Source organism: Apis cerana, linkage group LG10 (assembly GCF_029169275.1).
Source record: "Apis cerana isolate GH-2021 linkage group LG10, AcerK_1.0, whole genome shotgun sequence".
In the NCBI taxonomy this organism is placed as follows: Eukaryota; Metazoa; Arthropoda; class Insecta; order Hymenoptera; family Apidae; genus Apis; species Apis cerana.
Genome location: NC_083861.1, coordinates 6573419 through 6597228, shown reverse-complemented (window position 1 = coordinate 6597228; position 23810 = coordinate 6573419). Strand labels below are relative to the sequence as shown.

Genomic DNA, 23810 nt, shown 5'->3' with positions numbered 1-23810 from the left:
TACAACCACCTCAGCATTTTCATATGTTGGCTACCCTGTTACTCAATAGTAGTGACGTCTCGTGATAGTACTTAGAGGTTATTTTTCCTTTTTTTTTTGCTTTTCTAACGACGACAAAACTGTTATTAATAAGTGTAGTGATATTGTAAAAATCAAGAATTTTTCAAAGTATTAACGTGATATATTTACAAAATATAAAACCATTTTGATTGTCTACTATTTCGGCATATTTTTAATACAATTCGATCAGTTCCACTTCTTAAAACACTTTTTTTATACTATACAAGAGCTAAAATATCGCATTGTTGAAGCAGAAATATTTGATCATCGAAAATATATTATCTATATATAAACTATATGTAGATTTATCTGAATGATATTTCCATAATATCGCTAATAAAATATTGTTTTATTTTTAATATATTTTATCTTGTGTATGTGCGTGTATGTTTGTAAACAAGATATATGGAGAGAATAACACATTTATGGAATGTGAATCAATTTATTACAAAATTAAATTGTTCACAAAGTAGAAATTTGCAAACGTTTTATATGTAAGTTATATTTTATTTATTAATTTATTTTAAGAAAATAAATTAAATTAAATATGAATATAAGATAAATTTATATGATATTATATTACTGTAGAGAAAAATGTAAAAGATTTAGTCATGGAATACACTTGTCATCCCAAAATTTTGGTCCTTCGGTAATGTGTATATATTGTGGATCACTTTGGAATACAATGAATTATAGTATTCGAATATCACGAGGTAAACCACCTTCAAAATCTATTAAAAAAATTATACATTCTATGAATAATAGTGAAAAAAAAATATCCAAAGTTCAGAGAAGTTTAGTGAAAAAATGTTTAAAAAATAAAATGAATAAATTAATACTTAAATGTTCAGTTTGTTTAAAAAATACTAAAATATCTCTTAATAAACCTCAAAAAGAAAAAGTACAAAAAATTACTTCAGAAAATATTCAAAGTTCAAAAAAGAAGAAAAAGAAAAGAATCAAGGATAAGACTGCTGGTTTAAACATTTCTGGAATTTCAAGCTTAGATGCAAAAGATGTTACAAAAGAATTAAAAGAAAAAAACAAAGAAGAAAAGGAAAGCATTAAAAATTTAATTACACCAAATCAAAAGTTAAAAAAATTAAATGTAAAAAGACTAAAAGATATTGTGAATGAACAAGCAACATCTCGAAAAAGGAGGAGTTTACATAGTTTTTTAACAGAACTTTGTTGAAAATAATTTATTGTTAAAGTATCTTATAAAATTTTCTATAAACACAAAATCTTTTATTACATAAAAAAACATTTATCACGCTCCATTTACACATATATATATATAAAGAAAATAAAGATACTAAAAGAATTGATATTTAGATTTCAAATCCTATTTTTTAAAAGACTTATTATTTTTTTACATTAAATACTAAACAATTTTCAATCTTTGTTTACTTTAATTGTAAATTGTTCTCTACATCGCTGTCCATATGATAAAATAAATACACTATACATGATGCATAAAAAGCGTGAGATACGTAAAATCGCGCATTAATTATTCCCCTTCTATCACTCCAATGGAATTTCCTTGCGCACGATCTGCAAAACATCCAAATGTAAAACATAATAAATATAATATTTTTAATGGTATCAAAAACTAATATTCATTCCAATATAGAATTAAAAAAAGGAAAAAAAATAAAATTCATATCACAATTTCAGATTTCTTTTTTTTCGACGCGCACACTGTTGCATTTTTTGGCTGCGAAAGTCATATGTGAAGATCTACTTTCGTGCATTTCTTGTTAATTCGGTCAGTGTGTCGGGGCAGGAGTGCAGGAGAGGAATTGTTAGTCACCTGAATGCACGCCTCGAGATAATCCCGCTCGGACATTTCCTGGTCCTTTGCAGGGGGAACTTTTCCCCGACGGCGCAGCTCTTGCTTGGCATCGTTCAAGTCAAAGATCGCCACGGGATCCAGTTTGCCCTTCAGTACCAGACCCGCCAAGTATTCTATGTAGTGCTGCCTGCGGGGAAAAGTACCCAGAATTTAGTCGTGCCATGCACGCTGCTTCTTCATTTACCTCGATCAAGTCTCTCTTGTAATGTTCCGGATCACGACCATACCAATTTGGGGGTAACTTGATCCCCGCACGTTTCACGCATGTCTCGAGATCATCTATGTTTAATAACGGAAGCGGTTCCAGTTGAATCATCCGAATCTTTCGAACTAGATATTCGATATAGTGGTTCCTAAATATTCGAAGGATATGTTAAAATCATGCAATTAACTATTCGATATTCTCAAGATGAAAATATTTATTATTTTGTTATTTTTATAATATAGCTTTTTATATTTTTTTTTATAGATTTTTAATTTTCTTTTGTACAATAATAACATAAAGATTCTTGTAACTAATAAAAGGGGAAATTAATGGCTTTGAAGAATTGAAGCTCAAAGAAATTAATTTCTAATATTAGCACTAGTTCATGATGAATAACTTACTACATCATTTATTTTTCATTTATTCCAGACAAACATTATAACGATGAACAATATATTGATCCTTCTGCTATGAGTTTTTTAATGCAGAATCATAATACAATACTCATAGAATTTCAACAATATTTGATTATAAAAATGATAATCGTAATAATGGAAAATACATGCAAAGTTAAAAGGGAACAAACAAATTACCTGCATAAACCAGCGTGTCCCTCGACAACATCCGAATTGCATACCGCATCTACAACACCAGTAGGAGTTTCTTTTTGCAATTGCACTTTGCACTTGCGCTCGCCAGCTGGACCCTCTGTGTCGTACTCGATTCCATTATCTCGTAACAGCTGTTGTAATTGGCCGGGCTCCTTATCGCGAAGATAGAACAGACAATTCCGTGGATGATGAGCGTGAAGACCTAGCTTTGCGCAATACGGGCTTACCGAGCATTTTGCTCCCATCATGAACGCTTTGCCACAACCGCAGCAAAACTCGTACTTGCATTGACTGCATGTGAAATGCATACAACCTAAAAAAAACGTATGATATTTTCGATATTGATAAATTCGACTACTGTACAAAATATTTTTTATTTACGATCGGTCATTTGAAAGATAAAAACACTTAAAATAGAAAGAATCATATTATATATTAATTGATTAATTCGAACAAATCCCATGTAAAATTAACGTATAATACTGTAACGTAATTCGGTATTTTATAGGAAATTCATTATGGTTCGAGTAATTAGATCTTGAGTGTTCGTTCGAACAACTTACCTCCTCGAGACAAGGAGTAACGAAATTTGCATTTAGGACAATCTATCCCATTATCCGCGAGGTGCTTGGCTAAGCCAGCGGCTTGATTATCCGGGTCATTCTCGTCTTTCCAAGCAGCAAATTGCTCGCACGTAATTCCTTCGTGCTGTTTCTCCCACTGAAAATGAAACCAACGTCAGAAAAGATGTTTCTTCGTACTTATGTAATCTCCATTTAATTTTTTTCTAATTAACATTATCACGTACTGGCCTTCGACACTGGGCACACGTGACTGATCGACAATCGGGACATATTAATCTCTTTTGATCTGGATCTGCATAAAATCCGCTTGAACACTAAAAACGATACGTGTATTATATCCTTTGCAATTAATCTTCAGATAAAGAAAATTATGACAATCTGTATGAAATAAACACCTGAATACACCATTTAAAATTCGGATCTTGCATTAATGTTCTATCTCTCAGTTTCCTCTGAAAGAGTTCGTGAATCGGAGGATCTAGAAGTGTCTTCAACTGTATGTCCAGATTACTAAAATATTCCAACACCTCATCTTCATTCGCATCTTTAAGATTTGGCTCTTTACAGAATGGACAAACTGCATCCGTTATATTTCTGTCACTGATCTGGATGGTGAAGTAATTTTTTGCACACTCGTTGCAACAACGATGAATGCATTTTAACATGGACACTATCTGGGATTAAGAAAATAATTTATAATTTGGATTCTGAGATAAAATATCGAGCATGATTCAATTTCGAATACCTGACTCATCGCAAAACGACCCGTGCAAAGTTCACATTCCTGTTGTAAGAATGCTAATGCTGATTCTATGCTAGAACACTCTTTGGCCGCTTGGAGAGCCTCAACGTCTCCGAATTTCAGAGCCAGCAAACTGGCGGCTACTTCCGCTTCATCGTAATTCGACGCTCTACCTTCCGCTAAGAGACGACGAGCAATTCTCTGTAAATGTAAGAAAATTTTTCTCAATTTTAATTTTTTTTTGTTCATATTAGTATAATAATTATGTTTTTCTTTTTTTTTTTGGCTTAATTCAAATAAAAATATAATTGTGAAATTTTCAAGTTTTTATAAAATAGTCTTTATAAAGATTGGTGCACAGAATAATACGTGAAAATAATAACATGCAAAAATACAATGGACAAAGACTACACCAACGTCTAGAAACGAGCTCTGGTACACGATAACATCGATCAATTCATAAATAGAATATTAATAGAAGCTAAAAGTAATTACGAAACATAAATAAGTCAATGAATAATTCTGAAGAATGCAAAATTATCTTATAGACATACGTATACATCAAGAATATACATATATCAAGAAGTATATTTTTTATTACTTGAAATACTTATGTCAGAGAAGAATATATTATCTGCGTGCATTTAAATTACTAAAAAACCTGGGAACCATCCAACAAATTAGATGATGGAAAAGTCGTGTTCCGCGATATTAAATTAAATTCTCAGTGTGTGCTTTCTTCATGGACGTACAAACCTCGAGTTTCGCGCGTATACCACGATTCTGTTACTTTTTTAATTTGAACACACAGTGGAACAAAGCAACATGCTATACAACAGCGATATTAGTCACGACGAGAAACAAGAGGAGTACAACTTACCTCGTTGAAACAGAGAGCCAACTTTATCCTAGTCGAGAAAAAAAATGTTTAAAAGCTATAGTCAAAACAGGGTTAAAAATTTAAACAGGGATGTTGTCAGGTATCTTTTTTTTTACTTTTTTCGTATTTTTTTTTTTATTTTATCTCATTCGTGTTTTGACACGTTGGTAGAGCTGTTTGTAGACATTGGCCTGTCAGCAGTAAGGACCGACAAAGTCGACAAGTGATTCTGACAACTGACGTCTACTGACCTCCCTCTCCGTTTTGGGAGAAACGCCTGTCTTTGCGTTGCCGCTCCTACTTTCCACATATTCTCGTTCCGTTTTCTCTTCGCCCTCGAATCGATGGATACAACTGGCCACCAAAGAGAATCGTTTCTTTAACGTTCCACCCTGATCCACCCCTCTGCCACAGCCTGTGCTCGCTCTGCGATTCACTTTCGTGCGTTTATCGTTCGATCGTTTCATTTTTACAATTTCTGTCTTAAGATCTATCTTGTTTTGCTCGTTTTTACCAGACTTGTTTATTTCAAGTTTTTCGCTTAATTTAGCAGACTTATCTTTGACGATATTTGTGTCATTTTTTATAAATACAGCAGATTTTTTAATGGAACAAGTTTTAGAAATAATATTTTTTTTAGATACATTTTTGGTATTATCGTGTAATTTATTTGTTCTTTGCAATTGTTGATTCTTCAGATCAACGTTATCATCTCTCAAAGTATCATCTTCTTCGGACGATGCATTATCCGAATTTTCATCATCAATTTTTTTATTTTTCTCCAATTGTTCCTCCTCTTCTTCGGAGAAAGAATCTCTCACGTGATCTTCGTTAGAATCCTCTTGGCTCTCGTTATCAGTGATATATTCATTTTCAGAATCCTCGAATTCGGAATCGGATATTTTCGCCTTTATCGCGTTAATCGTTTCTTGTAGCATAATTTCGGCATCGGTCAGCTCCTCCGTACTATCCAATGTACGATCTGATTGCTCTTTTTCCGATATACATTCCGATTCAGTGACGCTCTCTAAGTCTGAGGCGGAAGTTTCGTTATCTGAAACTTCTTCCAGCTCGTATTCTTCGCTCGAAGTCGTATCATTTAAATCCACTTCCTCGGATACCATCGGATCTCCCTTAGTAGACTCGATCACGACTACCTCCTTGTCATTTTTCTCCGATACCATCGCGGGTTTCGTTTTTTCTCCCGTGCCTTTCTCATCCCCGGAAGTTCTCGTCCGAGCTGCTTCAGTTTTTACGACCACCGTCTTTCCGCCATTTAAATTTCCCTCGACTTTATCGGAATCCATTTTTTGCCCGGCTCCAATCTTCGAAGAATTTCCAGCTGAACTACTTTTTCTCGATGCTTGTTGGGTAATCGATGGTTTCGTCGAAGCTCTAGTTAACCCGTCACCGGATACCGTTCTCCAAGATTGCCACGAAGTTTCACCAGTCTGTGGCGGAAGTCGACGTCTTGCCGTGAACACGGGTATCCTCGAGAGGAAGGAACATTTCAACGTGTTCTTCCCTTTTAAATTTTTCTCATCCGCTACTTCGTTACTTCTATCAGTGGCTAATGGCGCGGGCATGATCGATCTCTTAATTTGTTCGCAACCTTTCGATAAAGTATTCATAATTGTCGATCTCTTTTCCGTCACCATTTTTTCTGTTGGAGCTTTAAGATTCTTCAAAATTTGCTTTTGTCTCTGAGGTGGCAATGATCTCGTTTTGTTCGTTACCTCGTTCGAGGAAATATTTTTCGCGATCTTCGTGATAGTTTTTGGAGGACTTTTTCTCGACGATTTTTGATTCGACGATGTCGATCTTCGAGTTATTTCGGCCGCGGTTTCCTTCGCCTTTGCCATCGTCGCGCCTTTCGGGCTGACTTTTCCGAAATTTCTTCTCGGTATGCCGGTCGGTTTTTTCACTACTTTCACTGGAGACCTCCTTCTGCCGATCTTTTTCGCAGGAGATTTGGATCTCTCCTTCACCGTACCTCTCGAAGTAACCGCTTTATCAACTTCATTTGCATCCGTTTCATTATTTTCGACGTCCACCGCGCTTTCTCCCGAAATCGTCACGATCTCGCGTGTCTCGCTTTCTGTTCGCAATTTCCTCGATCCCTCGATCGGCTCCCCTTCCGATCGACTTTCTACCACTTTTATTGGCGCGCAATCGTTCACCGCTATCATAGGGTATTCGCTTATTTTGATCTCTATAACGTCGGCCGCTCCTGTATGTGCGTCATTAATACTATTTACTTTCGAACACGCAACAATTCCTTGACTGGAATCAATACCCGAATCGAATCCCGTTAAATTTACCGACGAATCTTCGCAGATCGTAGAAGTATCCGAGACAACGTATATTTCAGGATTTTCCTTCCGTTTTATTTCGATCCCATTTCCACCAATTTCGTTCCAAGTTGGAGGATATAAATGGGCCGCGTTATTGTTCGAATCTTTTTCTGTACTTTTATCATCGCGGGAAGATTCGTTAAGGGTTCCAGGCACGTTATCGGCGAAATAAGTTTCGTTCAGATTCGACTCGATACCGGTACTTCCTTCGATCGAGTTTGACGCGTTACGCGAGATATCGGGAACGTTATTAGGAGCGACGAACCGGCCCGGTATGTCGTTAGTATCCGTGGAATTTGGCTCGTTAACGGCCGATCCGTTCAAAGTACGCGGGCTCGACGAGGAACCGGAAATAGAAGGGTCACTTGAGGTAGTTATAATCGTCGATTCGATATTCGCGAGGAGTTCAGAAGGTTTGTTCGCGTCAACGTTGCTAGATGTCGAGGGGGAGAGCACGGATCGAATCTCTCCATTGTTTTTCTCTAACTTCGAATCGATCCTTCTTATTGATTTATTCGAATTATCCTGGATTTCTATGCCAGTTTTTGTTTCTAGAAGGAGAAGAGAGGTATCTTTTTCTATATCGTTTATTTTCGCGGGAGATGGAGACGCAGTGTTATCTTCTGGTTTCGATCGAATGCTAATTTGCTTGGAAGTTTCCTCTTTAGAATCGACAGACTTACTTGCAGAAGTTAGCGGTGAGGTATCGATTTTGTCGTTGGGGACGTGGCATGCGACGGAGATAGGCTGCTCCACTTTTTCAGATACATGCAACGCGTTTTCAGAAGTTTCGTGGACGATCGTTGTGGGCTTGTTAAGGATCTCTGGAGTTTTGGACTCTTGGGATGCTTTGTGACCGTTGTCAGATTCCTCGAAAGTATCAGGTGAAGTAGTTTTGGAATTTTCTTCAGGAATAATATTTAAATATGAAGAAGATTTATGAATAGGAACTTGACAATCTTTCGAATCTTCTTGAATAACGATTTTGGAATCTTTAGGTATTTCGTTTGATTTAGAATTATTTAATATGTTAGAATTTGTGGAAATATCAGGATTTTTTTCAACTGTTAATTTTAAATCTGAAGAATCTTCTTGAGTATAAATTTTTAAATCTTCGGATATTTCACTTGGAAGAGATTTGGAATTATTCGAAGTTTCAGAAACTATTTCAAGATTTTTGGAAATATCAGAATTCTTTTCAGGAATAGCTATCTTTAAATCTGGAGAATCTTCAGAATAAAGAATTTTGGAATCTTCAAGTACCTCGTTTGGAATAGATCTAGAATCTCTCGAAGTTTCAGAGATTGTAATTTTTGAATCTTTGTGAATATCAGAATTTGAAGGAATCTCATGTGTAAGAGTTCTCGAAATTTCTTTAACAATAATTTTAGAATCCGCGGATATTTCAGTGGAAATAATTTCAGAGATTGTAGTTTTAGAATTTAAAGACGTATTATTAGACGTAATCTTTGAATTCTCAGGAACTGGTTGAATAGAAATTTTCAAATTTTCTGATTCTTCGCGCGTAACAATATTAGAATCCATTGAAATATTGGAAACAGAGGATTCGGTATCTGGAGGAATTCCATCAACTTTGGAATCTATAGGAGTTACAACGATCTTAGAATCTACAGAAATTTCCTGAGCTATTTCAAGATCTTTTGAAGAATCTAGACTAACAGATCTAGCTTCCTCGGGTATCTCTTTTCGAGCGACTTCTTTCAAAATCTCGTGTCTGATATTTTCACAATTTTGAGAAACATTTTTAATTAAATTATCGGGCTCCTCGGAAATTTTCTGCGGATCAATTAGAGAATTTTTCAAAGCTGGGCCAACAGAGACTCTACTATCTACTAAATTAGGATTTTCTTCAAGGGTGGAAACCAAGGGAAGCGCATCCGTCCGAATCGAATTAGTATGATTATTATCAAGCGATTTGCGCCCCAAAATGGTCGCACTCTCCGCAGAGGGTCGATTGTCAGCCACCAAACTGGCATCAATTAATTTCACACGGTTATCATCGCCAGCTCGAGCCCCAATAGCGGTCGAGCGCATTTGCATGTCGGATGATTCACTGACAGACGTCCCCGAGTCACGTACGAACGAGGATGACGTCTCGCTCGATAATGGTTGCGCGCCAATGGCCTCGTTTAGTCTTATCGGACTATCAATGATGAGTGATTCGTTTTTCAAAGATGCATTGTTAAGAGAACTTCTCGTGCCGTTCGAGTTATCCGTTTCCTTCGACGACGATCGCTCGTCGTCAATCGATGGATTCCGCGTATGAATTTCAGAATTCGAGAGATGATATTTATGACATGAATTCTCGATATCTAATGACGATGCCCTCGAATCGATGCTCGAAATTTCGTTTATCGAGCGTTGAGAGTGTTCAGAATTAGATGCTTTTTCACTTGTGTTAGTATCGTCAACCGCAATTTCCGGGGAACGTTTCTGAGAACTTACGTGTTCCATCGATGTTTCCGTTATCCCTTCGTTCAGTAACAATTTCTCTTCTTCTGGGACCCGATTCCTGTTAAATTCTGCCTCCATTCCCCCCCCTTCTACGTTAGTCAATTTAACGTTGTTATCGTTTTTCTCGTTTCTACGTACCGTTTCGATCTCTTGCAATTTTTCGATGTCAGCCGCCGTTGTTTCCCCTACTTTCGTTACGAGTTTCCCTGAATTTTCCACGCTTCGAGGCGCACTTTTATCTTCGATCGATCCTCCATCAATGGAAGTTCGAAGAGGCGAAGAGTTTTGATTTTTTCTCGATTCAGAATCGAGAATACCGGCGTCCACCACGCTCGATTTCTTCGACGACAACATCTGCATCGCCGATATGAAAGGACCCAGTAATTGCTCCGGCAACGATTTCATCGCAGATAACAACGCCTCTACCTGCGTCTCTTTGCCTTTCTGCGGAGCTTCCGGCAAGACGGTCTCGAAACTTTGATCCGTGAAACCATTTTCAACTGTCGTAATTATCGTCGATCGAGATCCCCCGATCACGTTATTCGATTCTGCCTTCTGCGTATCTTTCTCTCCACGCTTTAATTTATTCGATTCGTTCGTTTCTTTGCTCGCCATTTCGATATTCCCCGAAATCCTCTCGTTCTTCTCCTCGGAGGAATTTTCAACAACCTTAATTAATTCTGCGGAGATCTGTGCCTCTCTCTGAGAGAGGTCCAAGCCAGCTTGTTCCACCGTTTCGTTTATTAAATCAGGCCGTTCGATTCCATCGATTTGCGGTTGATCTCGAGTAGATTCTTCCAACATTGGAGATATACTTTCCGGCAAACCGTGGTCCGATACGTTGCACGGCAAAGGGATACTCGGTATTTCCACCAAAGAGGAATCTTTATCTACTTGTAACGGCCTTTGATGAAGATCAGAGGAAGCCTTCTGGGATGGCGGCTCGTTCTTCTTCGAGAACGGCGAGGAAGCTTTATCTATTTCTACGCCGCTTTGCCCGGGATCGGAGCTCTTTCGGGAGGTCGTTTCGCTTTCTTTAATGCGAGAACCAATCGGTTCTTCGCCCTTCTCTTGGGCTACTTTCGAACTCATCTTTACCGTTTTCTTTACATTCTCTTTCGATCTGGTTATATCGTTCGTTTCGCCCATCGCTGTATAAGATGATTCTTTCTCGATACCAGGGGACGAAACACTTTTTTCCTTTTTATTCTCTTTAGATTCTTCTCCCTTTATGTTTCTATCGATGGTCGAAATCTCTTTTTGCTCCCGATCGCTTCGATCATTCTGCCAAGAATTTTCCGCCTGATTGCAAACTTCTTTTTCAATTAAACTCATCGTATTATTATTATTGGAATTATTAATACTTTTATCGTGGTCTTCGGATACAATAGGTGAAATAGTATTTTTAATCATCATCATTGTCTCGGTTTGATGGGCGTCTCGGATCTCGTACGAGATATTTTTGTCGTCGCGAAAAATTTCGTCTTTGATCGTTTTATCGTTCGCATCCTCCTCCAATTTTTCGACTTGTTTATCTCCAATCAAATTTCGTATCGCGGAATTATTATTTTTATCGTGTTTATCGATCGGTGTATCGGTATTTTGAGTTGTTAATTTAGTTTCGTCCTCGTTCGCTCGTTTCATCGATCCCTCGTTCTCCATTGTTTTAACTGTGTTGGCTACATCTTGTGCGTCCCTTGGGACCAGATTTTTATCGATTAGAACTGTTCGATCGTCATTGTTAACTTGATACAGATTATCAGGCTTATTACCGAGCGTGTTCAGGGGGTCTTTTTCGTGTTGCCAGTTATCGGTTAGCTGTCTGAGGGCTGCCAGTTGCTTTTGAAAATCGGCCTGCAACGCGACGAAATTTTCTACGATTGGTGACATTACCTGCTTCCTGGCTTCCGTGTCCGTACCCACGCGGGTAACCTGTTCGGAACCGCTCGTTTCACCACCGACCGCATCTGAAATCATTCACCTCGATGATCGTGAACGAACAACTGTTTTAAAATGGATTTACGCATATTATAATAAAAAACGTATATTCATTTTACAAATGTCGAGTCGATTGCTGGTCAATGTATGCACATATTAATTTTTTGCTAAGTAAATGTATTCGTAAACAAACTTTTACTTGTAAATCATGCGATTTACATGTAGATTGTCTGTACAAATGCATACATAATGTACTGAGAGTAATAGACAATTTTTACTTACTTACGAATAAATTACATTACAGCGATTATTAAATTTTTGTTTTTTGTTGTCTAGAGTTTCTAAAAATTGTAGATGTTTTTTTTTTAATAATGTTTATGTTAAGTGCTTTTTATAAAATTGGAATAAAATTTAATTTGATTTACCGACCTTCCCGCGGTGCAGCCTCGTCGTTTTCCACCCCAACCGGAGGACCCCAAATCCTCATCAAGAACGGCTTGAGCTGATTTTTTTGCAGCTCGAACAAAGCCGCATCCTCGGCACCGGCGTTATTTTCTAACGCTTTCACCACTTCCATCATCGTGAAATTCCCTTTCTTCATAATTTCCTCGCACTTTTGAAATTATCATACGTATTATCATTTAATTTTCTCGTTCAACGTTATACACAATCTATTAAAACTATTCTCAAAATTCTCACTTTTAGCTGTCTACGTTGAGCGGCCATCGCGACAGCCTTCCAAACATCTCCTTTCGTAATTCTCAAGGCCTCTTTCGCCTCCACGCCGGAAAGCATCCCAATATTATTCTCTTTCATCTCCCTTCCTTGAGTGGTAACCAGAACTTGCACGGTTTCCACTAAGTGGGGCCATTGGGTCTTCAACCAGTCGATGGGGTTGCTCGCCCCCTGAGACAAAGCCACCTGGACGTCGTCAGTGGAGTAACCATGTTTCTCAGCCTCCCTTAAAATCTCTACGATCTCCAAGCCTTGTCTGGTTAACGTTGAAACACCTTGTGAACTTGGTCCAGCTTCGAGGTATCTGGGCTGGCTCGATTCCTGGAACGAGGCGAATGGTTCAATTAAAAATGATAAAAAAAAAAAGAAATGAATCGGAACAGAACGCACAACAATCGTTAAAACAATCGTAGAAAGGTCTCATCGCCGTAAGATGCACCTTCTTATAAATAATTAACGAAGTTATATAGGCTTAAGATTACATTAAAAACTAGTCTAAGAACGATCTAACCAACACGTGTCGGGAATTATTTATATTCGATCGGATTAATGATCACACACAGTCGCAGCTAAATTTGAGAATATAAAATATCGTTTTATTAATGATGACGAATAATTCTTTTAGAATTTCGTTGGAACGAAACAGGTACATATGTATTTAAAATATATATGATAAATGCCGCTGTAAATGTAAACCTGCCTAAACATTCACACCGAGGCTACGGTGAACTGCCACAATCATGTTAAAATTTTATATTGGAGATTAGATCGGATTAGAAACCAATGGTTCTCGAGGGATATCTGTCAAGTTTACCCTGGAACGATAATAAAGGTGGGTGGAGTCGATGGAATTTCTTCGCGTACGATCTCTGCTGGGCCCGATCAACTGTTGGAGATACGACTGATCCTGGATCGTTCGTGGATACAAATCTGGGCTGTTCGCGTATCCGGTTTGTTCCTGAAACAAACGCTCAGCATCCTTCTTTTTATTAAAAGGAATTCACATTCACGTAAGTACGATAATTCCTGCTTTGACAGAATTAAAATTTTTGGAAAACTTTTAATAATCACGAGCTAAAGAATGCGTCGAAATTATATAAAATATCCTGTTACTTATGGACGGTAATAATCATATAGAGGATTAGAGGATTCGTTCCTGAAATGAGAATACTCGATTCGATTCACTTTCAAACAATCAAGAAATATTTGAAATTTCCAAGAGTGAAGATATACATTTCGCGGATCTATGTATCAATCTTTCGTTTTACCTCTCCATCACTGTCCTCATAATATAATAATCCCTTTGAAGCGGATGCAGCTCTCACGAATCCGCCACTTCCTCTCGATGGAAGGTAGTCGTAGGTCTGAAAAGCATATATATCGTACATTCCTCATTTCGTATATTTCTTTTATTCGTAGCATTCGTTCTATAATCCAAATAAAAGGAACGTTTTTTCCCTTACTTGAGTGGAAATGCTCTGAGGAGGTGGGGAGGTTCCGGTGGAAACCGAATGGCTTTTTGGAATTTTCCCGAGCATGGGTCGTTTAATTGGCTCCACCTCGTTTATTTTCGTGCTTGTTACCGATGCATCGTTCGTTATCAATGCCGATTCATTTTTCAAAGAAGATTCAGCCATCGGTTTATCGGTGACTTTCGATGAATCTTCAAACATCGCGATATCTGTAAATTCAAACAATCATATCATGTGGGTGTGTTAGTTTGGAATTTTTTTACACGTGATTCCATGTGAATCAATAGAAAACTTCATTCCCTTTTGTATTTTTGAAATGATATTTGGAAATACGAATGGCCAAGGTGTACACACGTTTCATTCTTCTGCGATTTGTATTTAGAAAAAAAAAAAATTAAAATAAAAAAGAAACTTTGTGTTCAAGATTCACAAACAGAAATAATTCAACAATGATTTTTGGATGGAAAAAACATCAGCCAAATGCACGCTCATGCTTGAAATTAGCTCCATTTGAATGAATAATAATCGCATCAGACATGATTAAAAAAAAAAAATAAGTTAATAAACGAAGAAGATGAAAGAGAACGCTGCTTTATTTCAAATACGACTATGCATTTGGTTTCCACTGATCGTGTACGAAACAATTTGCATGTCTCTTTATTATTCATCCAAGGATATACATCGATAGGGAACAATCGTGTAATTCTAGTTCATCTGTTTTTCTTCGGGTTTCGTAAAAAAAAAAAAAAAAAAAAGAGAAAGGGAGAGAAAGAAAAAGAGAAATAATGGGGATGGAGGAGGAGAGGAGAAACATTCAAAAAAACAACAGGTACAATAATTTTAATCACTGATTCGATTTGGTACCAAAGGAAAAGCTGATTTTTCGCCTTGCTCTACCTTTGCTCTTTGTGGAGACACTGTCCCCGCTCTCTTCGCTGTTCGAAATCTTTAACAGGCTGATCCGTTTCTCGAGATCTGGACTGGGATTGCTGGCCGACTCATTTTTGGGAATCTCGCTCAAATCGCTTGGAACGTCTTCCATGTTCTCTTCCATGCTAGGCGGCAACGCGCTGCTTCTAGTTTTGCAACAAACAACGCACACCCGATCCTTTATATTGTTTATAAAGGTGCAATGCTCGCAAGCCCATTCCTCTTTAGGGATCTCCATCGTCGTGTTTCTTTCATTTGCATCTTTGGATGAATTTCGTTGATCCGCGTTCGTCGTTGTTCCACGCATTTCTTCCTTTCCTGTCAACGATGTCCTTTCCAGACGTTTAATTCGTTCATTCTCCGTTCTCTTTGGATCCTTTGCACCTTCCTCACTTCGTTTCTCCGTTTCAACGGAACGACCAACTTCTCGAGCCTCCTCCTGGTTCCTACTCATGGGTCGTGGTTCGTCGTTTTCACGAATTTTTCTGGGGACTCCCTCTCGAGACGGGGTCCTTCTGACGTTCTCACGGGACGACGCTCGTTTCAATCTCTCCATTTCCTCGGACGAAGTTTGTTTTCTCAACAGAGATTCTCGCTTCGTGGCCACGTTTCGATCTTGCGAGGACTCGCGACTTCGAAGATTCCTCGCAGCACGTGGCGCGTTCTCTTCGACGTCTCTAATGGATCTCGCATCATCGATAATTCCCTCCGTTCCCTGAATCTTCTTGGGGAACGAGTCTCTGGAAGGAGTTTTTCTCGTCATCTGTGTATCGCTGTCGATGGAGGATCTTCGAGAATCTCTGCGAGAGGATCTTTCGAGGTTGTCCAAATTTATGATGTCTCTTCTTACGGAGGAGGCTCTTCTAGGAATCACTTCGTCGTCCCTTCGTCGTGGAACCATCATTTCTGATCTCTCGAAATGATCGTCAGAGGAACTGGTCATTCTGGATCGAGTCTGCACGCTGGATCTTCTATCTGACGAGTCGTCGTCGGTGCTCCGTTTTCGACGATAGCTGCCATTCTGAACGCGATCCAATCGCGAGTCCACCCTGGAAAGCCTCCGCTCATCTTGCTCGTATCGTCTTCGCGAATTTAGACTGTTTTTCTGGAATTCGTCGTAGCCCCTAGGCGACATTGGATACCGTTTAATCGATTGATTCTCGGACCATTGATCCTCCGTACTGGTAACTCTTTCCTCTGACATTAGCCTTCTAAAAGAAAAAAAGGAAAAAAAATATCGAATCGTTAAAACATACAAATCGATATAAAAATTAAAAATTTCCAACAGATATTATATTCAAAATTTGTATTCAAGGCTCACTCGCGACGATTCCTGTTCAACAAGTTCCTAGCGTTATCATCCTCGTGATAACTCCTTTGCCTCGTGCTCCTGGACACGCTTCCACGCCTGGTTCCTCTCGAGCTCTTGGAAAGCCTGTCATCGAAATCCGACTCTCCGGAATCTTCGGAGCTTGCATCGGACGGCGAGCCTTGGGATCTTCTCGATCTCGACCTCGAAGCCAATGACTTTCTAGATTTCAGACTAGGAGATGGCGAGGCTGCTCTCGACCTTCTGCTCGATTTCACGCTTCTCGCCGGGCTGTGAGGCCTGGACAGGGTGCCCGGATAATGCGGTGGGAGCATCTGTGATGGGGGATATCCCATGGGATAGGCCCACATAGCCGGATGGTTCAGACTCATCGTCGAACCCCCCATGCTCACGTCCCATTGAGGATTCGGTGGATACCACATTATTGGCATTCCTCCAGGACCGAGATGGGCCATTGATTGAGCCTAAGGTAAGATAACGTATCATTCAAGTCAAATTTTTATTTCCATCTATCGGCGAATTAAAAGGTTACCTGGTGAATTCCAGGGTTCCACATATGAGGCGACGATAAATCGCAAACGCTGGCCGATTGCATCATGGATCTGGGCGGGGGAGGTGGTGGTATCGGAGGAGCGAGTTTCGGACTGGTTACACTCAACGGCCTTGCGTCTCTCGAAATGTCGGAAGAAGTGTGTCTCCTTCTGTTCGCATCCTGCGCTCTCATCGCCTCCTGGTATTTCCTATACCTCTCCTAAACGTTCATACGTATGTTAAACAATTCTCTCTCTTTTTATTTATCTATCTATCTATCTATCCTTCATTTTACACATTCGTTTCCTATTTTATATCGTGTCGATATCGAAGGCCATCTTCGTGAAATGCTATATTTCAACGAACGTGAATGTTTAAACTATCGATTATCCATCCTCGTCATTCACGATACTCGATGAATAGTAGAAACTCTTCGAATTGTTCGATAATTTTACGGTATAATAATAGTAAATCGTGTGTAGTTCGATAAATATAATTAATCGAGTTTAATTTCAAGAACGTGTAAAATGTTCATCGATCGTTCGAAATGCTTACCTGCAGAGTGGACATTTTGTCGGTGCTCGATCCTGCTCCATCGGTAGTGATATTCATAGATTGCATGGATTTCGACACGGTTTTCGTATCTAACGTGGCTGACAGGGGTCTGGCCGTGTTTGGAAGTGCCCGCTTCAAAGTGCCAACTCTCTCGATCAAGAGATTCGTCGATCCCTGGTTTTGCGTCGATTTAGCCTAAGCGCGAAACCTGAACTTTATTACATCGCTCGTGCCATCATTTGGGAACGTTTGTTCGTGTTTTCTTCGTGGAGAAATGTTTCGCTCTTTCTTTTTTATCGTGGATGGAGGAAAAAGAGAGAGAAAAAAAGAAAAAAAAAAAAAATACTCGAGAAAATAAAAAGATGGCGCGTGCTCGCGATGGTTGAAGACAGGGGCGCTAAAATTAAATTGCGGCGAGGCTAAATCGATGATAAACAAAGCGTTAGTGGAGAATAAAATAAAATCGATGGTGTTCTTGACTCGTCTTGACTCGAGAGCACTGGTTGCAAACTTAAAATAAAAGTGACGTGTGAATTATTGAAACTTTGATCGATAGATCAAAATAAGGCACGATTGCGTTGCTGTAAGCTGAAAAATGATGAACTGCGTGTTGTGCGCATGTTTAGTGGACAAAAATTTTATATAAATATATATAATGATAATAGCAGTAACGGATACGGGAAATGCGAAACGGTGCGTGATGATCGAGTCGAATCACCGTCATTCACCGTGCTCTGCCATATTCACCAATTCGTGCTTCACCGAATTCGAGGAGAAAGCACGCACGAAATCTGCGCGAACGAAAGAGAGATTCGCGCGAGATTCGCCTTTTTCTTTCTTTTTTTCCTTTTTTCCCTTTTTTCCCGCCGTTACTTTTATCGACAGAGTGAAAGAGTGAACGGGTTCAGTGAATACGGCAGTAGTGTTTTTGCGGTAACGTGGTGTATTAAGAAGAAACAACGTCAATATACAATGGATAAAATCTCTATAAAATCTCTCCCTCTCGTTTCCAATTGGAGAACAACAACATCTTATAGACTAATTTTAAAGCTCGGCTTTAAGCGGGGCGCGGTTAACAATCTTCACGTTGCCTCGGTGTGAGACTTTCTCATTTATAAAAATCAAAATAATCTAGCTCGTGATATGTAATAACAACGTGTAACAACAACAACAAGCAACAACATTCATACTCCCGCATATTATTAATCGAGAAGAAAGGGATTTTCGAACCATCGGAGACGAAGTTGCGACGAAGTTCACCGCGTTACAATGTTATAACGTTCGAGTGAAACGTGAACAGTTTCGAGGAATAATTCTCGCCGAAACGAATACTAACTACAGGAAATAAAGCGAAGGAGGGAGGTGGGAGAGAAGCAACGCGATTGCGGGAACAATGCCAAAAGAATAGGCGTTCACGATCCTCGCAACTTGGTTTCCGTTGATCCCGATGAAATCCCGTTGTTGTCGGGCAATCCCTGAACAGATCTCTCTGGATCTCGAAAGGGGGTATGGAGGGAGTCGTGACGCCTAAGGGGTCGTCAGCCTGCAAGAAAATTGACGGGGAGGGATGAAAGCTTCAGGCCAGATTGCATCCTACCTGAGCGTTCTTGCGGTTTCGCCTAGGTGGCGGTACGGGCGGCGGGCTGGACAAATTCTCCCCTTTTGGCGGCAAGGGTGGCCGTGTTTTCGTGGCCGTGCCGGTGGTCACGATTCTTCTTCGCACGTGGTTCTTCCTTTTCGGATGTTTGTGGTTCATGTCGTCGCAGGCCTCGCAGTAATTCCCGTTGCACGTGTCGCAACGGGCGTACACGTTCTCGGCCCCGCACAGGGCGCACTTGTTCGCGGCCGGTGTCTGAGAGGATTTCTGCGCTTGCGGTCGGGTCGGAAATTCGATGATCTCGTAGTCCGGGTCACCACAGTCTCCGGAGAGCGACGGTGGCGGTACTTTCGGTGGGGTCGGCGGTCGGCGTTGCTGCTTCTGGTCCATCTCCTTCTGTTGTTGCGCCTTTACCAAATATTTTCGTATTTAGAATCTCGTGGAATTCGTAGAAAGCGATTGGGGGAGAAGGAAAAGGATCTACGTACCAGTACCCAGTGGGGCATGGATCTTGCCATGCGCAACCGAGTCGATGGGTTCGAGATGGCCATAGGACGCCATTTTTCAGCTCCCGGGTTCTGCGAAGAAAGAAATATTATTTTTATTTTTCTTTTTGATTTTGATCAAAGAAGAAGAAGACGCGAATCCCCTCCCCCTCCGAAACGACAAGATAAATCTTCCCGGTTGTTTATCGCTACCGGTACATTTTTGCGCGCGGTCTCGAATCGAGGTGACAAGCTGGCAGCGTTGTTAACTCGCGTTCAGCTGCCAAACGATACGGGGTATTCGTGTCATCGCACCTTGGGCTGGGCGTCTGAGCGGTGACTTCTTCGGCTAGACGAGAGGATTTTTCTGTGAGTGGATCATCGAGGAAAACGTGACGCCGGTCGATACCACGCCGGAACGGGCTGAAATCGAATCTATTTCTGCGGGGGGAAAAATCGTGTTCCGCGTCTCGAAATAAAATCGAGCCGAACGTCGCGCGCTCGCATATATCTCCTCGAGTTGACACGGTTACGAAGAAAATATAAATATCGCATTACGATCCTTTTTACAAATTCATTCAACGTTTCGTCGAAAGTTGATTCAGATTTTTCTTTCCAATATTTTTTTTTCCCCCTCTTCGAAGAGGAAGCTTCGTTTGTTTATAAATGAAAAGAAAGAAAGAGAGAAAAAATTGATCAATTTCGAATTGCATTTTGAGGGGACACCATCGATGATTCTTGTTAACGGAAGAAGAGCGATGTGAAAGTTCCAGCCATTGCGGCGACACATGAGTTCCACATGCATGAATTAGATCCTCGAATTAGAGCCCTACGTATCTTTAGAACGTTTACCCCTTCTGTTCTTCCCGACTGTACTCTTTTGTTCTATGCGGCGATTCTGTCTAGTATAAGAGCAATAAAGTAGTCGATTTCCAAGAATTGTAAATTTAGATCCCCCCCACGATCACGGCGACCACTCCTCGTTATTTTAGTAGACAAAATTATAAATAAGATAAATATACAAGTGTAATAATTTCTTCTATCGACAAACGCGGTATTAATTCTAACGCAAAATTTATCATATTTACATAATTATCTTCGGACAAAGATAAAAAATAAGAAATAAGAAATCTATAAGGAAATATAAATTCCAGTCAACAAACCCGAGTTAATTTTAAGGCGAGAATCGCCCCGATAAAAAGCAAACGTGGAACTCTATTTCCCGACAAAATTGCAAAAGTCTACAAGAGTTGGATATCTTCCAACCTCTAGCTTCTTCCCCGCCCACTCGAGTTTCTTCTCCAAACATTTTTCTAACTACGTAATAATATCCCATCCGCGGATCTTTATTATCTTCCCGGTAACGGCTCAAAACATCGGCTCCAATTTATATTTCGAATATTCAACAGGATCGTTCGAACAAAAAAAAGAAAAAATTTCAAAATTTCATCCACGTCCAATCGCGGATTCGATGGAACGAGATCGATAATTTCTTTCGTCGACACGCGTGTCACGATTACGAGTGGATCGAGTAAAAACCTCGAATTAGAAATGTTACGTCCGTTTTCCTTTTGCACGAAGCAAAAGGAATATCTTGAGAGATGCTTTCGCCGCGATAATGTCATCGAGACCGTGCACATTTGCAAAAGCTTGGCCAGCATCGCGTGTCTTCTTCAAGTAAACAATCCGGTTCTCAGTTTCCGGTTTCCAACGATTGCACCAACAAGGAGGGGAGGGGGAAAAAAGAAAAAAAAAAAGAAAAAAAAAAAAGGAAACTTCCGCACGAGTGTGGAACATCCACTCTTCCGCGGTGTATAGAACACGAAGATTCGCATCGTTTGCGCGTTGATGCACTTCCGTTTCACCTCGCGAAAGTAAAACCGGTGAAATTTGCCGGATGGGATGTTCTCGTCGATTCCGGCTGCCTTTCGCTTCGTTCGAGATCTCTGCTTCGCGTCTTTATGCAACTCGCAGGATTTTTTTAGATAACACGTGATAGAATCGAGTCGAACACGTAGTAGAAATGATACACGTTTTGAATCTCCTTTTCTACGTTCGATTTTATCATTCGAATATGATAGTATCGAACACTTTCAACCTATCAAAACTTCTATCTATCAAAATTTATAAGAATTACATTCGTATTCTACAGATTCGAATCGAAGAAAAAAATTGATGTACAAAAGCTTTCTTATTAAGCAAGCAATTAGACGAAGCGAGATGAGAAGAGATCGCTCTCTCTCTCTCTCTCTCTCTCTTCCCCCCTCCTTATTCTATCTACGTCTTTATCCAACACGAATTTAAACCTCTGAAGCTCGTAAGCTGAACGAACAAGCCTCGATCTGATATTTCCTTTTCTACACCAATTTTTCATCCATCGAATTCTCTCCAAACGTATCACATAAATATCATCGACACCCGGTAAAAAGAGATCATCAAGAAGAAAAAAAAAAGCATTTCCCATCACTCACGCGTAGAGTAGAAAGAGAAGGAGGAGCGAAGGAGAGAGGAAGAAGCGTGGAAACTTTTTCCAGACCGATGCACCGATGCGTTATCGATGCACAAGAGGACAAGAGCGGATGGAAGAGAACAAAGGATGGATCCGGGGGAGGGGGAGGGGAGGGAAGGGGTGCGTGACGCGCGGCGGATAATGGCACTCGTGAAAGGGAAGATCGCACTCACATTCATGTGGGACCTCGCGGAGTCGATTTCTCCGGTTTTCCTCGGGAACTGGTCGTCACGGTACTGGCTGCCTCCGACCGCCCGTCCGCAAGGAGAGCTTGGTTGCATCGCCACCAGCCGAAATCTATTTCCGTAACACGGCTGCTGGACCGTTGCCACCGATCCACCGAAGTCTCCCCGTTCGCGTAAATATATCGCGACGCCGCGCGCGTTTAGAAACGTTTAGAGAGCTGGCACTCGCCTCGAGAACGGGCAAACGGTACGCCCTGTCCCCGCGTTCTTTAGAGAGACATTGTACGGGAAGGGATCTTGATCCTCTTCCTCCCGTGGCCGCGACATTCCGTGACGAACTCGGACGAAATTGGGGCAGAAATTCTTTCTTCCTTTTTTTATCTTTTTTCTCTTCGAAGATACGAACGAGGGAAACGGAGGAGGAGAAAGATAGTGTGGGGATAGTGGTTTGATTCTCTCATTCGTTGTATTGTGCTTGTTTTTTTCTCAATCGTTCGTTTTAATCCTTTTGAATAATCTTTTTCGTGAATGATTTTTTCTTTTTTTTTTTTAAGCAAAAAGGAGAATCGTTTGAGAGAGACACATAAGGTAGAGGGGAGGAATTGTTGATTCTTCTCGTGATATTTCTTTTCTTTTTTTTTCGGGGGGGTGGAAATGGTATACGTAATTTTTTGTCCTTATTTGATATTGAGGTTAACACCAAATAATATCAAAATTTATTAACTTTTTCGTTTTTACATAATTCTTCGTTTTAAATGATACGTCACATTTTATGAGTAGAAAGTTTTACGAGTGATACTTCGTACGAGTGGTGTTAGAATAGTATAATTTCATAAAACGGATAAGAGTAATGAGTAATGAAAAATCGTTAAAGTTTAGCTGATTGATTCAATTGTAGATTGTATTTTATTTTTATTCAATTGGTGTAATAAGAATCAGATGAATATCGATGGCTGAAAAATATAGGGGGAAATGAATTTTATATTATTTAAACGGTTTTGCGATGCATCCAGGAAATTAACGAAAAATTTATACGACTAATAAATTTGAATCTACTTTGAAACGCCATTTCGCTAATTGCATTTTCGTTTCCCGTATTAAGAGTGATTATCCTTGTAAATTGATTCTGTTACTTTGTTGCAACTTATAAACCATTCCCAATATTCATAATGAATCAATGAAAGAAACTTCCCTTCGTTCATTTGCAACAATAAATGCACGAGTGAATTGTCCATTGTTTGTCCGACGACAATAATGCAATCGTATTTAAAACATATATAATTACAAGAAGCGGAACGCGTTTGAATTCAATATCGATAAAGCGTGTCATCCACGTAAATACAAAACGAAACGATGTTTGAATTTTATATGCAATTCATTCCTTGGAAAAAGATAAAAAATTTAAATGATCCGATCCACAACTATTTTTCGCTCACGAAAAGAAATATTTTTTAAAAGGGAAGAACAAATGAGGGAAGTACTCTATACATCATTCTTTACGCAAAGACAATCGAGGGAGTTAAAAATTTCTGCACACGATCCAACTACGACGATTCTTTTTCTCGCAAACGGGAAACAAACGCAAAGGATAACACTCTCGAGTTAAAACACGCTCGTAAAAACTAAATACAGTAAAATATAATCATATGTTAATCGATTGAAATTTGCATCTATATTATATCCACGATTGCATCATCGCTTACTTCCCACATGCGTAGAAACTGTTCGAAACTCGCGTGGGCTTTGAAACGTTCCGCTTCACGCGAAAGCTTTTCAT

At 39.7% G+C, this 23810-nt stretch overlaps 2 protein-coding genes across 9 annotated transcripts; one reads left to right on the top strand and one right to left on the bottom strand.

The window, feature by feature from the left end:
• The first annotated feature begins 28 nt into the window (after nucleotides 1-28).
• Nucleotides 29-1559, top strand: LOC108001188 (uncharacterized). The gene is made up of 2 exons (XM_017062087.3): nucleotides 29-554; nucleotides 649-1559. Exons 1-2 carry the CDS (start codon nucleotides 466-468, stop codon nucleotides 1253-1255), a joined length of 696 nt encoding a protein of 231 aa, XP_016917576.1. The 5' UTR covers nucleotides 29-465; the 3' UTR covers nucleotides 1256-1559.
• Nucleotides 1248-22205, bottom strand: LOC108001142 (uncharacterized). 8 transcript variants are annotated; one of them, XM_062080954.1, is made up of 21 exons: nucleotides 22022-22193; nucleotides 19343-19432; nucleotides 18855-19262; nucleotides 17258-17452; nucleotides 16704-16922; nucleotides 16163-16635; nucleotides 14809-16052; nucleotides 13903-14120; nucleotides 13708-13803; nucleotides 13254-13418; nucleotides 12404-12760; nucleotides 12134-12317; nucleotides 5189-11733; nucleotides 4061-4258; nucleotides 3711-3989; nucleotides 3540-3629; nucleotides 3295-3451; nucleotides 2714-3044; nucleotides 2143-2268; nucleotides 1874-2042; nucleotides 1248-1614 (listed from the first exon to the last, which is right to left on the bottom strand). In XM_062080954.1, the coding sequence occupies exons 1-21, from the start codon at nucleotides 22127-22129 to the stop codon at nucleotides 1585-1587; spliced, it is 11682 nt and encodes a 3893-aa protein (XP_061936938.1). In that variant the 5' UTR covers nucleotides 22130-22193; the 3' UTR covers nucleotides 1248-1584. The 8 variants fall into 8 exon arrangements, with proteins under 8 accessions (XP_061936938.1, XP_061936943.1, XP_061936941.1 ...); XM_062080959.1 differs by lacking the exon at nucleotides 1874-2042 and having other exon boundaries at nucleotides 2100-2268; XM_062080957.1 differs by lacking the exon at nucleotides 2143-2268 and having other exon boundaries at nucleotides 22022-22191.
• Nucleotides 22206-23810: the final 1605 nt, after the last annotated feature.

Coding starts and splice junctions, on each gene's coding strand:
- LOC108001142 (XM_062080952.1), bottom strand. CDS start 22,129: ATGCAACCAAGCTCTCCTTGCGGACGGGCGGTCGGAGGCAGCCAGTAC. Junction 14,121..14,808: donor TGTCTCCACAAAGAGCAAAG/GTAGAGCAAGGC, acceptor TTGAATTTACAG/ATATCGCGATGTTTGAAGAT. Junction 2,269..2,713: donor GGACACGCTGGTTTATGCAG/GTAATTTGTTTG, acceptor TCGAATATTTAG/GAACCACTATATCGAATATC.
- LOC108001188 (XM_017062087.3), top strand. CDS start 466: ATGGAGAGAATAACACATTTATGGAATGTGAATCAATTTATTACAAAA. Junction 555..648: donor AATTTGCAAACGTTTTATAT/GTAAGTTATATT, acceptor ATATTACTGTAG/AGAAAAATGTAAAAGATTTA.